The following is a 16,068-nucleotide window of genomic DNA, read 5'->3' as shown; positions in this document are numbered from 1 at the left end:
CAGAAACAAGCTCATAGATACAGAAAGCATTTCAATGGTTGCCAGAATGGGTGAAAAGTGGGCGAGTGGGTGAAGAGGGGAGGGGATGAAGAGGTACAAAACTGGTCATTACAAAAGTCGTAGGGATGTAGAATATAGCATGGAGAATATGGTCAGTAGTATTGTAATAACTATGTATGGTGTCAGATGGATACTGGATTTACCAGGGTGATCACTTTGTAACTTATATAAATGTCTAATCACTGTGTTATACACCTGAAACTAATATAATATTGTATGTCAACAGTGATTGAAAAAATAAAAATTTAAAAAAATACTGTCCTTTTGGAAGGAAAAAAAAAGTTACTATAATTCTGACTGATGAGCATTTTACCTGAGATTGAAAATCAAGTTTACTCTAGAGGGCACACAGTTACTTCACAAAGCATTTTACTAACTTTCTGGCAAAAAAAAAAAAACCAACAAAAAAACAAAAAACCCACAGCTCTATTTTTTTAACAACATAATTTATTCATACAGTCCAAAAATCAAAATGTCCTAAGAAGTGTAAAGGAAAAAGTCTCATTCCCACCTGTTCCACCTACCCTGTCTTACCCACTGCTAACCACTTTTATTAGGAATTTGTATGCATTCTTCTAGTACTTTAGATAAACTTAAGAAGGAACAAATTTAAGTTCTAATTATACCCCATTTTTACACTGTCGAAACACTTTTAATTTAGTCAAGACTTACCTGAAGATCAGACTCAATGAGAAAAATGCCCAACGCAATCACTGCATCTCTCCGTCTTTCATCTAATTGGAAGATCCCATGGAAATCTACGGGGCACATACAAAGCAGCTTTTGGACCTAGAAAATGAGACAACAAAAAACAGCACCCACATTTAATTTAACTAATAAATTTAATTAAAATTATCAACCCACATTCAAAATAAACCAGCACCGTAGAAGAGCAATGAGTCTATATAACCAGTAAGTCATTTTTTCCAATTAAAAGATCATAAAAAGGACATCTCCAGCTTCTGAAATAATTCTACACATATCCCTCAAACACACTCTGAGGAACCTGGGCAGCAGGTAATAATGATGTATACACAGGCAGTAAAAGCACAATGGCTAATGTCCGCACTTGGTGTCAGGACAGTCCGCAGTCCCCAATTTCCAGTGGTGCCTATAACCCAGTTACCCAAACCTACCTACTAGCATAATGCCTCCTTAGGGCTCTTTAAAAATCAAATGTATGTAAAGCACTTAAAACTGTGTACAGCACATAGTAAGTGCTCAATAAACAATATTTATTATTACTGAATATGCCGTAATAGTGGCTAGCAGAAGGCAAGCAGGCATATAAATCAGAAACTTAACGAATAAATGGAAAAACTAAGATTATCTTCAAAATTAACGAACAGTAAATATCTGTCATAAAGGAACAAAAAATCTGAATTTAGTATGAATAGGAAAACAGGTGATGTCGGTTTTAAAATTCTCCGCCACAAGCTCTTGAACAGAGCATTTCGACATACCAGGAGGTCCTAACCTTGCTGTTTGGCTGTGGACCCAATGAGAAGTCACTCGCTGACATTCATATGGTCCTGGTGGAATGTTTTAACAGCTAAGGAAAGTATAGTGCTTGACATTTGCCCTGAAAATGAGTCAACCAATTATCACTGTAATTTTAAAAAAGAAAATAACTGAAAATCTGAAACAATCTATTTAACTTTGGGAGACTAAATGATTCAACCACTTGATGAAATATTAGGCTGAATCATAAGAAATAGCTGATATTCAATGATTTTCAACCTACAAAAACAATGCTTTTGCAAAGTTTAACCTAATATTACAAACATTAAAAATAGTGTTTTTGCTCTAAATGTTCTATAAAGTCATGAGAGGAATGATCTAAATTACCATATACAGAAAAAATACTGGAAGAAAATATATCAAAATGTATATCTGAGAGGCAGGATGATCAGTGGTTTTATGTTTCTTCTTTGTACTTTATTTATATTTTTCAAAGCATGTTCTAGGGGAAAATATTACTTATGTAATAAGAAAAAACATCCAGTACGTGAAAATAAAAAAAAATCTATATATATGGGGGAGGGGAAATACATGCTTTTTTAAATTAAATGCTTAGGCAAAAGAACATGAAGTAGTAACAAGAGAGGACAGAAATGCTAAATTCCCACTTTTCTTCATTGTTCCTCCACAAGGAGAATGCGCTTCACAATCAGAGGGGAAATAAAATACAGAGCTGCAGACTAACCACAATAAAGTGCTCATTTCAGAGGCTCCAGACACTTTCACCAGAGAATCGCGTATCTTGACAGAAAAAGTCTCGCAAGAAACATCACTGTAAACAAAAGACCGAAAGATGATGGATTTCTATCAGAATGAGTCAATGAGATGCAAAGAATGTTGATTAATGAATCAAAATGGAATCAGAGGAAAGAGTCTGGGGCCCTGTTAAAGTCCATGTATTTGGCCCTGTACTATGCAATACTTAATCAACACCCTTCTGGAACACACAGACAACACATGGTGCCTCAGACTTGGAAGATGAACCTTAGGTGCTAGAAGACAGAATAGAGCTACTCAGAAACTCATCAAAACTGGCACAATCTCATTATTAAATATGGAAAAGATGAAACCATACAAAAAGGTAACTCATCAGTATTCCCACATGCCACACACACGATGCTTAAAATTTTAATTATCTTTGCTTGCAGTCCCTTTCTAAGTCCCTAGAGACTGCTTTTGGGGCAGGGTAAAGATCATGTTTTGTTTTTCTGTTGTATATAAAAAAATCTAATCTTGACAATTTTTAAAGGTGTGAAATGTACATGGACTTTGGAGTTAGAACCAGAGTCACATCCTGGTTCTGGCATGGCCACTTGGGTGACATGCTGATTTTTAGTTTCCCCATCTACACAGCAGTCCCCGCATGGAGCTAGATGAGATAATGTGCCTGATACAAAGGCACAGTCATTAACTGGACTCAGTACTCACTTCACAGTACAGGATAAACACTGTCCATGCTACTGCTCTTCAATAATATCCTTCAAATGGTTTATATAAGGGTCAGTCTAGATGACATGCCTTTAACTCATTCATGTACTATTTACTGATAGTGTAAAGACCTTTTTCTTTGTTCTTTTACATTGAAAACTCACCATTGTTAAGTATATCTCCTTTCTTTGAAATGTACACAAATCCTTTTGAAGACCAGACTGGCTATTTGTAAGCTTTATGACCTAGGAATGCCTTTTACAAGGACCTGGAAGCCATCTCTTTGGAATGTAAATCAAGGGACACAGCACCCCTATCTCCCAGTTTCTATGGGAAGGCAGGAGCCTAACTTCAGCATGTTCCTGACTCCAAGTTGCAAAACACCCTCCTGCCAAAAAAGATAGAAGGAGTTTGTTTTTCCTCTGATTAAAGCCACTTGGCTAACACAGACGGTCATATCCTCTTTCCTGAGGACTAATTAAGTTTTACCTTGAAAACATAACGTGTATGTGACAGGTTGTATCTGCTTGGTTATATAAAAGGGTGAGATTTCTTTCTGTTTTTGCAATCTCTTAGTGGGCTGCCTGTGATGCATATCACACTGTGGTTTAATGCTTATTCAATAACACAAGTGTTTTCTTTCTCTTCTACCTTTGTGGAGAGGATTTCTGGATTGGGAGATTTTATTTTTAATTATATTTCTTCAACAATAGTGCCTGCAGGACTACTTTCAATGGGGTGATCAAGGATGTTCTCTTTAAGACGGTGCCCATTAAACTAGGTTCAATTAAGAAGGAACCAGCCAGGAAAAATCAGGAAAGAGCATAATAGCAGAGCCCACTGGGGCAGCAGCACGGTGGGAAAGGGAATGCAGGGATGCCCAGAAGTCCAAGCGCAGGCAGAGACAACCCCACAGAACTCCACAGGCCAGGTTGGGAGCCTAGACTGTACTGTAATAACAATGGGAAGCCAGAGCCGCTGGGGCGCACACACAGAAGCCTTAATGACTCAAGTTTAGAATTGAGGTGCTGCATGAAGAATAGATTTTGAAGAACAAGGGGAAAAGCAAAGAAATAGGTCAGGAAATCCTGCAGTAGTTCAGACAGAGTTGGTAATGGCCACAAAATGAGAAGAGACAGAAATAGACCAGCTCAGGATATGTTTCAAAGGAAGAGTTTCAGGACTTGATGATGGGTGGCATGTGGAAGTGAGGGAAAGATTATTTTAATTGCCTCTTTGCCACACTAGAAAGTATCCACATAGACAGACATGCAGCATGTGAGGTCTAGGAAACATTCCATACAAGGAGTGGTTAAAGGAATGTTTAGCCTGAAGACAATCAGGTTATAAACACAATTTACCTATTTGAAGGGCTCCGGTAACATCATCAACAGCAGGAGTTACCCCACCTTTAATGTTACAGTTACTAGTGCATTTCTCTGTCTCCCCACTAACCTGTAAGCTCCTTGAGGGCAAAAATCATCACGCATCTTTGAATCCCCATCTCCTCCACTGCAAACATGAATGATAACAGCCACCCTCGCTCTCCCCCAGCCTGCAGGCCTTCTCGTCTATTCTTACTTTTTGCCCAGACTTCACTCTGACTATTGTGGCCAGTTCTCTTCCCAATCCAGACCCTCCCCTATTTGGAGGACTGCTGCCAGCCCATCCCAGCACTTGCCCCAGAGGGTAGAGGCAAACCCCAAGATTCCCCCTTTATGGCAAGTGTAAGAACTGGATTTCTCCTCACAGTGTAGGTGTTCTGAGCTAGGCTGGGTTTTCTGTTTGCTAGTTCTGTTGTTTCTTAAGTACTACACTAATAGAATAGGTACTAGCAATATCCCAGGATAAGAATTCAGCATCATGAACATTTCTAAATCCTACTGCCCATACAGCTGTCACCATACTCAGTAGAGATATCTGAAGGCAGCAGTTTTTACCATCCTTGCCTCCTCTGGACTGTCTGGGCACCCTTATCTCAAATGCCCAGAGGGGCTCTAAGGGACTCCAAGCTACTATGACTTCAGACCTTCCTTTCCTACCTCCACTCAATTAAAAATATTTAAACAGAAATCATTTGTGACCATTTAGAAATTACTCTAAAAGGAGTTTTAAAATGTGAAGGACAGATACCAAAAAGAACTATTAAACAACTTAGAGATCTACATAACGATTCAAGGATGCATGAACTACATTGGTGTGGGAGGCAGAATAAAGGCTCCACAAAGATGTCTGTGTTCTAATCCCCAGAATCTGTGAATATGTTACCTTACATAGCAAGAGGAACTCTATAGATGTCATTAGGTTAAGGACTTTGAAATGGAGAGATTATCCCGAATTACTTGAGTGGGCCCAGTGTAATCACAAAGGTCCTTAATAGGAGAGGTAGAAGAAGAGGTCAGAGTGATGTGCCATGAGGGTTTGGCCCCATGTCGTTGGCTTTGAAAATGAAGGAAAGGGCCATGAACCAGGAGTGTGGGGGACTTGAGAAGCTATAAAAGACAAATGGGATGGGTTCTCCCTTAAAGTGTCCAGAAAGGTACACAGCCCTGACATCACCATGACTTTAGTCCCGTGAGACTAGTGTTGGGCTTCTAATCTACAGACCGAAAAACAATAAATTTGTGTTGTTCTAAGCCACTAAATTTGTGCTAATTTGTCATAGCAGCAATAGGAAATTAACACAATTAGTCAAGGAGTACTAAACAAAACTCAGAATTTGGCCTGCCTAGAAAGATACAAAAATTAGTAATTGGATTACAGGCAATATTTATTTCCTCCTTTACTCTCTTCTGTATTACCCTTAAGAAACATTGTTAACCTCAGATTCAGAATAATATATATATTTTAAAATAGTAGGAAACAACTTTGCCATTAATGCAAATCTCATTTTTAAAAGGACAATAATATTTATGCTCTTAGAGCTCAGAAATAAAAGTGTATAATATTTCAATGGATAGAATCTGGGTAATTCAAGAACAAAAATGTAACTCAGAACTGAAAGAAAATCTGGATAAAATAAGCTGAGCAGACATTTTCTACATACAATGGTCCTACAACTTCTTTAAGTCCAACACCTTAATATCCATAAAACAACTCCTACTTAAATATAACTTCCCCAAGAGTCTCAATCTAAGTAGAAAAGTTTTCCTCTTTTTCATGGAGCAAGAGATGCAGCTATTCCAACCCTGACAGAGACACCCAGGGCTGCAACAGGCATGGCAGAGACATACCATCTGAAACAAGAGACCCAGGCACATAAAACTTAATCTCACAAAATGGTCTTGAATAGTTCACAGCTCTATGTAAACAAAAACCAAAATTATTAAGTTATCTCAGCAAAAAAAAAAATCATGGAAAAAAATGGAATGTGACATTGAGTTTTTCTTGGTATAATTTCTCTAAAGAAATATAGGATGCACAAAAGTTCAACTACTACACTGAAATGATGCTCACCTGGACCTCAGACCTGAGAACCACTAACAACTCCCAAACATATGCAAGATCACAGATGGAGGGCTGCACGAGGTCAGACACTCAACTGCCAAATGCCCACTTGCAGGCAGATCATCGTGTGTTATCCCATCCTTATGTCACAGGTTAGGTACAACCTAAGGCAACAGGTTCTTAACCAGACCCTCTGTCTCTCCCTACTCCAGTATCACCCCCTCCAGGAACTCATGCACCTTTAATGGCTCCCCACTCTAATGCACACTCCCAGCCTGGCAATGAAGGTCCTCCCCAACCTCTCCAAACACCCAGGCCCAAAGAAAATGCTCACTTCTCCATGCCTGGCCTTTTCCATGGTCCTTGCCCATCTGCAACATTTCATTCAACCTACCTCATCCTTCTAAAATCATCTCACCTGTCTCCTGCTTCTCACAGCTTTTCCAGCCAGACCCCAGCAACATGACATGATCTCTCCTATCACACCTCTCAGTAGCCCACCGAGAACTCTGTACTCTTAATTACCTTTTTATATCTTATTTTGGTGTTATTTGCATACAATCTTCTGCTCAATGCAAACAGGGCTGTATCTCCCTCATCACTGTATCCACTGTACCTTATACATTCCAGAAACTTAACAACTACTTAGTGGACCTAAAAGTGCCAGTGTCACAAGGATTTAATGAAATGAGAAGGAAAGAAAAGAGAGGACAGGACCACTAAAACTCAGGCTTCTTACTGTAGAGTTTAACGACGTGATATTTGTCATATAATCAGTACCATGCACGTGCAAAATGCCCTCATAAACTGACTCTTGTCAGAAAAGTACATGAAGACTTGAACCCAGATCCTATAGAAGTTACTACATATCAGATAAGGGAGAACCAGTTCTGGTGTGTACCGTTCTCCAAAGACTAACAGCTAACGGTTACAGAGAATTTATCACATGCCAGGAGCTGGTGTTGTGTTATCTCATCTAATCCTCACGATAGCATATTAGGTCAATATTATTAATTATATCTATTATGTGGATTAAGAAACTGAGATACAGAAAGGTCAAAGTCTTAATGCAGAATAAAGCTTTGATGCTATAACTCAATAAATGAAAAAATAACTGAATGATTTTTTTCCCAGCATTTACTACAAACTAACAAATAGTTTTTAAGGGAGTGTGGGGGTGTAGAGCTCGTCATTATAAAAGGTCATTAAGCTCAAAACCTGACAGAGCCAGGTTTACTCTCATTTATGAAAAGGATCCCAAGGGGGCTCTACACACCACTCTGAGGTCAATAAGCCAATGGACCACAGCAAGGCAAGAGAGGTAACTTACATGGACTTTGACAAGAATTTCTGACTACACTTTAACCCACGGCTGTTAAAAGAGAGAGACCACGAGGTGAACTTAGACTGCCAAGGTAAGGAAATGCCAAACCAAATCGAAAATAAGATGCCCTCACAAGCTGCAGATGAGAGTCAAACATAGCAGTGGGTGGAGGTAAGGTATTTAGGTCAAAATAAAACCACAATAATTGCATTACAAGCTGGCTAAGAAATTTTTAAAAGCATACAACTTTTGTTATCTGAAACCTCTGGGAATATCTTTCTGTGAAACAAAATTCCCTGAGAACTAAAGATTAAGCTTTAAGTATTAGTGATAGTTTTGTTGTTGTTGTTGTTGTTGTTAAAACCATTTTTTAATTGTCTTTCTCAAATGTATTGCCCCTTACACAGGGAGCACTGAATATAAGTTAACATTTCTAAGGGACTCAGAGCTATCAGGATAAACAAAGGTGATTGTGACATGATGCAATAAGAAGCTGCAGATGCAGATGGCATAGCATCTGCTCCTACTGGCAGGCCTGGATGAGGGTTTCATTAAAGATGCTCTTTTGGTGATCTGCAGATGACTGTGTGACCAATTAACACAGTTTTCTACAATGTTCAACACAGGCAGCACTACATGAGCCTTTACGCACAATTAATGAGCCACCATTCTTGTGCCTGGCAAGGTACCGCGCATACAATGCACATCTCTGAGTCTCGGCACATCGTTTCCATAGGCACTACTCCAATGATCAGGAGAGCTGCACAGAGTTTTAGGAGGTTCTGATTTTCAGTCCAGCTCTTCCACTTCTTATCTCTGTGACCCTAAACAAGTGACAAAACCTATCTGAACATCTCTGTCTTTGTATTTCTTTCTGTAAAATGTGGACAAATTACAAAGTGTGTATATATACAAAAACATAGGGAATCTTGCTCGTGTCTTAAAACTATGCCAATATTGTCAAATCATCTCCCTCAAACCTCATATACTAAAGTTTTCTCATATATTAAAAGATGACCAGACTGATTTTTTGCAGTCTCTACTCCAGCAATAAAATCCTGTGATCCAAGAGCTTCCACCTACAGCCAAGAGGGAATAAAAGGACCTGGATTTATCTTCCTGCCATAAAACTAGAAAAATATACAAATATATGAAACCACTGGTGTCATAAACTGGACATGGAGCGCAGGACTCTAATACCTGAGAGAGAGGAAACAAAGTGAGCTCTATGACTGCCCTGGTTTTCTGCCAGAAGACATATCCTGAACCACAGAACAAGGAAGGGAATCCCAAGCAGACCATGTGGTCTCATTAAGTTGAAGAAACAAATATGGGAATACAGGAAGTCTAAGGGAGCTAAAATTTATGAAGAAGAGAGAGCTCAGCAGAAAAATACTCCAGGAATCTACAAAAGAGTCCTCTGAGTCTGATGAATACTAAGGTATGCCAGCTTACAAGGCTGGCCCTGGGATAGGGTCTGGGAATTTGGCACTTCGACTGTTTTCTCCATTCCCTAACTAGTAAGGGTAGTTCACTATGCCTCAACTGTAAAATGTGACTTATGCTGAACACTGATTTGCCTTTGGTAATCTGGAATTTCGACAGCTGCTAGACATAGGGTACCTATATGACCACCCGCCAACAAAATCCTTGGATGCTGAGTTTCTAACTGGCTTCTCTGGGCAGAAATATTGCACATATGTTAATGCATACTTTTGTTGCTAAGGAAAGGAGCACATCTGATGTGTCTCTTCAACAGAAGGAGAGAGCACACGCTGTCTTTTCCCCTTGCTGATCCTACCATGTATTCTTTCACTGTAATAAACCTTAACCACAAGTAAACTATACACTAAGTTCCATACATCCTTCCAGTAACTCACTGAAATTGTGGGTAGTCTTGGGGGACCCCTGAAAAAAGAATTAGAACCAGAAAATGACAAATGATGGAATTAGCAGGCAAAGACATTAAAACAGCTGTTATAACTATGTTCAAACGTTTTAAGGAAAACATGAACAGAGTGTGCAGAGAGAGATACAAAAAGAATCAAATGAATTTCTGGAGATGAAAAATATATCTTAAGCAACTTTTTAAAAAGTACTGGCTTGGATTACCAACAAATTAGAGACTGCAGAAGGAAGGCTGGTGAACCTGAAAACTTGTCAATAGAAACTAGATGAAATGATGCCCAGAAGAAAAAAGGGTGGGGAAAATGATCAGAGATACAACATGTGGGACAATCTGTAACCTACAAGTAATCAGAGTCCAGAGGGAAAAAAGGGGGAGAGAGACAGATGAAACTACTTTAAGAAATAATGGCAAAAGTTTTTCCAAATTTCATAAAACTATATAAGCCCACAAATCTAAAAACCTCAATAAATTCCATGTAAGATAAATAAAAAGAAAGCCACATAAAGGCATATCATAATTAAGTTCTGAAAAAGCAAATAAAAATGAGAAAAATCTTAGAAATATCCAGAGGGAGAAAAAAAAATGGATACAAAGAAACAAGGATAAAATTAACCAGTTTTGTAATTAGAAGAAAATGAAATGACACCTTTTAAGTGCTAATATAAAAACATCTGCCAACCTAGAATTCTGTAGTCAGCAAAAATGAAACTGATAAAAATTTTCAGATAAACAAAAGCTGAGAGAATTCATCACACTAGCAGACCCACACTATAAAAAAAATGTTAAATGATACCAGGGATAAACATGAATCTACATAAAGAAATAAAGAAAACTGAAAATGGTGTATCTGTAAATATGTTTTTTCTCATTTTTATGATTATTTAAACAATGTATGTGGAGTTTTAGAACATAGATGTAAAAATCTATGACAACTATCACAAAAGATGAGGTAAAAATGGAATTACAATTGTAAGGTTATTACATTATAAATAAAGTGGTATAATGTTATTTGAAGGTAAATTATGACAAATTAAAGAAATGCATATTTCAATCCTAGAAAATCCACTTTTTAAAAAAGCTAATAAGCCAACAGTGGAGAGTAAATGGAAAAGTTAAAAAAAAAAAGTTCAGTGAAGCCAAAAGAAGGCAAGAAAAAAAGAGATGGGACAAATAGAAAACAAATATCAGGATGACAGATTTAAATACAACCATATCAATAATCTTATTACATGTAAAGGATCTAAACACTCCAACTGAAAGATTTTCAGACTGGAAAAAGAGCATGCTACCTACTGTCTACAAGAAAATCATTTTAAATGTAAAGACACAGGCTAAAAGTAAAAGGATGGGAAAAAATATACTATGCAAACACCATTAACAAGAAAGCTGCTGTGGCTATATTAATATCAAAGTAGATTTCAGAACAAAGATTATAACTATTCATGATGATAGAGGTCAATTGATGTTGAGGACATCAACTATACATATGATAAGTGTGTATGCTCCCAAGAATAAAGTTTCAAATTATATAAAGTAAAAACTAAAAGAACTCAAAGAAAAAAAATCAATAGATCCACAATTATGGTTGGCAACTTCAACATTCCTCTCTCAGTAACTGATAGAACAAATAGAAGGAAAATCAGTAAGGATACTGAAGACTTGAAAAACCTACTATCTTACTAATGTCTATGGGAAACTCCACCTAACAAAAGCAGAATATACATTTTCAAGTACAACTGGAAAATTTACCAAGATATATCTTAACATATGCTACGTCATAAGTCTCAATAAATTAAAAATAACTGAAATCAAACATTATGTTTTCTGATTGTAACAGAATAAAATTAGAAATCAACAACAGTAAAATATCTACAAATCCTCCAGTTTTAGAAACTAAACAATATACTTCTACATACTTCAAAATCAAAGAAGAAATCATAGGTCTACGGCCATGCCCCTGAACAAGCCCAATCCTGTCTGATATCGGAAGCTAAGCAAGGTCGGGCCTGGTTATTACTTGGATAGGAGACCACCTAGGAAGGCCAGGTGCTGTAGGTGTAAAAAATAAGGGATTGCAAGCAGACAAGGTCCTTGCAATCTGTGAGGTCAAGCAAGGGTTGCCTCGCCTAAAAAAAAATAAATAAATAAAAAATAATTTTTTAAAAAGAAATCATAAGAGAAATTAGAAAAAATATTTTGAACATAATGGAAAAAAAAACATCTTACAAAATGTGTGAGATGTAGCTAAAGCAGCATTTGGCGGAAATTTGTATCTTTAAATGCTTATATTAGATAAGAAGGAAGGTCCAAATTCCTATGATCTTATAAGTTCCCCTAAAAGATCTAACAGACGATTCTCCCAAGTGAGAAAAGACATCAGAAAAAAAATATTTAACATTCATACTAAATGCAATTTTCACAACTCTACTTAAAGTGTTCTTAAAATATTTCCATCTATATTCCAATCACAATTGACATTTTTATTTTACTCATTAATATTTTATAATCTTCACCAATCCCCTAGAGGGCTATTCAGCTATTAAGTTGCTTTTAGGATAAAGTCCAAAATAATTTCCACAACCTGCCCTAGATAATCAAGCCCGGCCCACCTCCCCAGGCTATTTTTGTGTACTCGCCAAAGCTGCAACCACTGTAGCCTTCTTTAAGGTCACTGAATGAGTCAAAAATTTTCCTTCCCCTGGGCTTTTGAACAAGCTGCACCCTCTCTCTGCTAGCAGTATTCTTTCTTTACACACTTTGTTGGCTAACTTCTACTCATCCTTTAGTTTTGTTGAAAGTCTTCCCTGATATTCACATAAATCAGGACCCCATTTTATCTCTCTTCATACCATTTACCTTTTTCTTTTTAATTGAGATAAAATTCACCAACACCATTTACTTCTGTTTCATAGCACTTGTTACCATTTTAAGTTATATTTACTTGTAATTATTTGCCTGTCTCTCTTCATGGTAACTCCATAACTGCAAGACAATGTCTATTTATTCATCCCTCTAATGGGCCCTTCCAGGGCCTGGCACACAACAAGCACTCAAAGATTTATTCTATGAATGAATGAATGAATGAATGAATGTCACCATCTTTTGCTTTCATAATGGATATAGCGTTAACTGTCCTGAATCCAGGCTTCCAGACCAGCTCTAAACACAGAAACATTCAGAAAAGGAGAATGGCTTCAGCAATAGACAGCAAGCCTCTCAAAATTCAACAAATAAATGCAAGTGAGAACTGAGGATTTTTGCCTCAACCCTGTATCTACTCGTCAATTTCACACACACACACACACACAAAAGTAGTGGTCTGGCTGGCTTGGCAATGTTCAATAAAAGCTAAGCTTTTTCCCAAAATGCCAAGTTACTTGCAAATACAAAATGCAACTACAACAACAATAAATATATAAAGTAATCAGGAAAATAAAGTGCAGAGATAAACTTCAGCAATTAAAATCAACATTGGGAACGGCTGATGGTGAAAGGGACTAGAAGCAACCACATCTCCCCTGGGTACAAACTGCAAACACAGGCAGCAGAAAAGAAAATCAGCAGTAAGGAGTCAGAAATAAAACATTTCTGCCCTCTGAGAGAGCAAACAGCTAGTGATGCATCAATTCTTAGACTTCCTAAGAGCATTGACATAAACAATGAAGCCATAATAATCTTCCTAATGCACATCGCTTTCAGGCCCTGAAATATTCAAGGGCTCTTCCCTGTCTCATCCGTTAAATCCAAATTCTGAGTCAGGGACTACATATGAGGTCACTCGCTTTCTTCTCCAGTCTCATCTCCACTCTTCCCTTTAGGTTTACTGTTTCTACAGACCCCGCTCTTACTTGTTCCTCATTTTCCTTGGTGCTTTGACCTTCCTTTGCTCACTACTCTTAGCATCTACGTATGCCCATCTTCACCACTTCCAAGCCTTCCCTACTTAAAATCTCAGGGGAAAGTAACCTCCCAGCAAGCGCCCACAACATTTTCACTTTCTTAGAGCATGTTTCCCTTTTCAAACTTCTATCACATTTTTCACATACCTGTCAAAAGCCATGGAGAAATGGTTTGGTACCCAAAGAAAAAAAAATATCTGCACCTCACATTCTTATCCCAGCAAAGTGCAAAACAGCTAAATATCTTCCCGGGGGATTTTTACTGAAAAGCCACATAGTCTGCCTCTGGCTCTTTCTGGACATACAATCGGCCAGCCCTGCACTATCACTGCTGCTACTTATTTGTAAGTTAGCTGAGGGCTGGGATTGGGTGCACACCTAACAGACCCAACTCTAGAAAGTAAGCTACCCAGAGTAGGCACAGCTAGGAGTCAGTATTCAAGCAACAGGACCGCAAGTATGAAGAGAATGCTGTACTCAAGTTTCCACAAAACAGAAAACGAGAACACAGCAGTATCACACAATCACTTCAGCCTTTTTTTTTTTTTCTGGTTGTTTAATTCATAATTTATCATAGCCAACCATGGTCAAGTATCATCTTGGGACCTAAGCTGGCAGGAAAAATAAATAAAATCCAACACTGGTGAAGCTAAAGATAAATATGCACAAGGTGTCCTGCTGATGCTGTCATAACTACATGCAGTCCTTTGAAAACAACTGGGCTGAAAACATCAAAACCCATCTACAATCTAATACAAGAATGTAATTCAGAAGATGAGAAAATGCCAAGTGTACAAACATGCTGCTGCACAAAGGAAAAACTAGAAAGTTTAAACAGAAATGCTTAAGTAAATTATGGTCTGTCAATACAAAAGATGGCATGAAGCCATTAAAATAACAAATACGAAGAAGGAAATAAATATAGTTATATATGGTTGAAGATTAAAAAAAGAGCTCTAAGAAATGAAACTGCTGATGGGTTAATGTTATGGGCTGAACCGTGTCCCCACCCCAATTCACCTATTTAAGTCCTCAGGTACTTCAGAATGTGACTGTATTTGGACATGGGGTCTTCAAAGAAGTAATTAAGTTAAAACAAGATAATTAGGGTAGGCCAGTCCTACCAATCTGACTGGTGTTCTTATTATAAGAAGAGATTAGGACACACACAGGCACAGAGAGAAGACTGTGAAGATACAGGGAGAAGATGGCCATCGACAAGCCAAAGAGAGAGGTTTCAAAAGAAATCAACACTGCTGACACCTCTATCTTGGATTTCTAGCCTCCTGAATTATGAGAAATTAAATTTCTGTTGTTTAAGCCATTGTAGTACTTTGTTATGGCCGCCCTAGCAAGGAGTACAGTTAATGTGGCATTATTACAGGTAGAGATTTTCTTCTTCCAATTTCTTCTTAAAATATTTTAGAGCTGCTTTAATAACAATGGTTCTAGCAACATGATGCCCTCTGCTAATGTGCTTTCTCTCTCCCCTTACTCCATGGGTGGTTGCTTTTTAACATGGCCTCACAAAGGAAAGGGAGAGAGGATGGGAAATGTTCAGCTTCATGATGCTGAAAAAAATGCCAGTATCATTATTTTTACTCCATGGCAGATCACTCTAAGGCAACGGTCCCCAACCTTTTTGGCAAAGGGACCAGCGCTCCTATGAAAATCTAATGCCTGATGATCTGAGGTGGAGCTGAGTCGGTGATGCTAGTGCTGGGACTATTTATTTAGCATGTACCAATTAATAGTAGGTGCTCAATAAATGTTTTCTGAATAAAAGAATGAATTAATTAATTAAAGAAAAAATAAAATCCACGCTAAATAGTGATAGGCTTGATTTCACAGCCTGGGATTAGAGTGGGTGACAACCGTGGCATCTAGAGGGACAAAGATGGAGAACGTTGTCATTAATGTGCCTCAAGTGCCACTAAAAGTTACCAAGGTCTAAGCTGAAATGTCAGGTCTACTTCAGAAAATTTAGCCTTCCTCAAGTCAACCATATCTGCACTAAACCCTCCTCAGTCCTCTGCTTTCTGGAAAAAGGAAAAGAGGGAAAATAGAAACAAAGAAATTAGAGATATTTTTCACTACTTATCTCCCCCCTTAAGTCTCCATCTTTATTATTCTGGATGGGTACTCAGAAATTCCTTTACTCTTAAGAGCCTCAAGATGCTTTTCCTTATGAATGCTAAGGGATTCTTTCTTATATTTTTAGAGTAGGGGAATGTAGTAAGTAGACATAGTCTATAGGACTAAATAGTAACAATGATCCCTAGCATAATCAAGTCTCTAGACCCTAGATGATAGCAGGAATTCACATATATTTGATGAAATCAGCCACCTATAGAAGCCTTCTCTAAGAAAGTTATTTGGGGTCCCCAAGACCACCCACACATACATAGTAGTTTTCATGGCTAAATTTTATTACAATGAAAAGATAACAGCAAGGAAAAAGACTGAGGTACAATCTGAAG

General features: G+C 37.8%; 1 protein-coding gene across 1 annotated transcript in view; it reads right to left on the bottom strand.

Moving 5' to 3' along the window:
- The window catches only part of PI4KA (phosphatidylinositol 4-kinase alpha), a 115,630-nt gene that overhangs the window by 97,589 nt on the left and 1,973 nt on the right, over positions 1-16,068 (bottom strand). The window contains 1 exon segment of the mRNA XM_025044487.1: positions 733-849. Within this exon segment, the coding sequence (XP_024900255.1) occupies positions 733-849 (117 nt within the window).

This window comes from Pteropus alecto, unplaced genomic scaffold (assembly GCF_000325575.1).
Source record: "Pteropus alecto unplaced genomic scaffold, ASM32557v1 scaffold113, whole genome shotgun sequence".
Taxonomy (NCBI): domain Eukaryota; kingdom Metazoa; phylum Chordata; class Mammalia; order Chiroptera; family Pteropodidae; genus Pteropus; species Pteropus alecto.
This window is presented reverse-complemented; position numbering and strand designations above follow the sequence as displayed.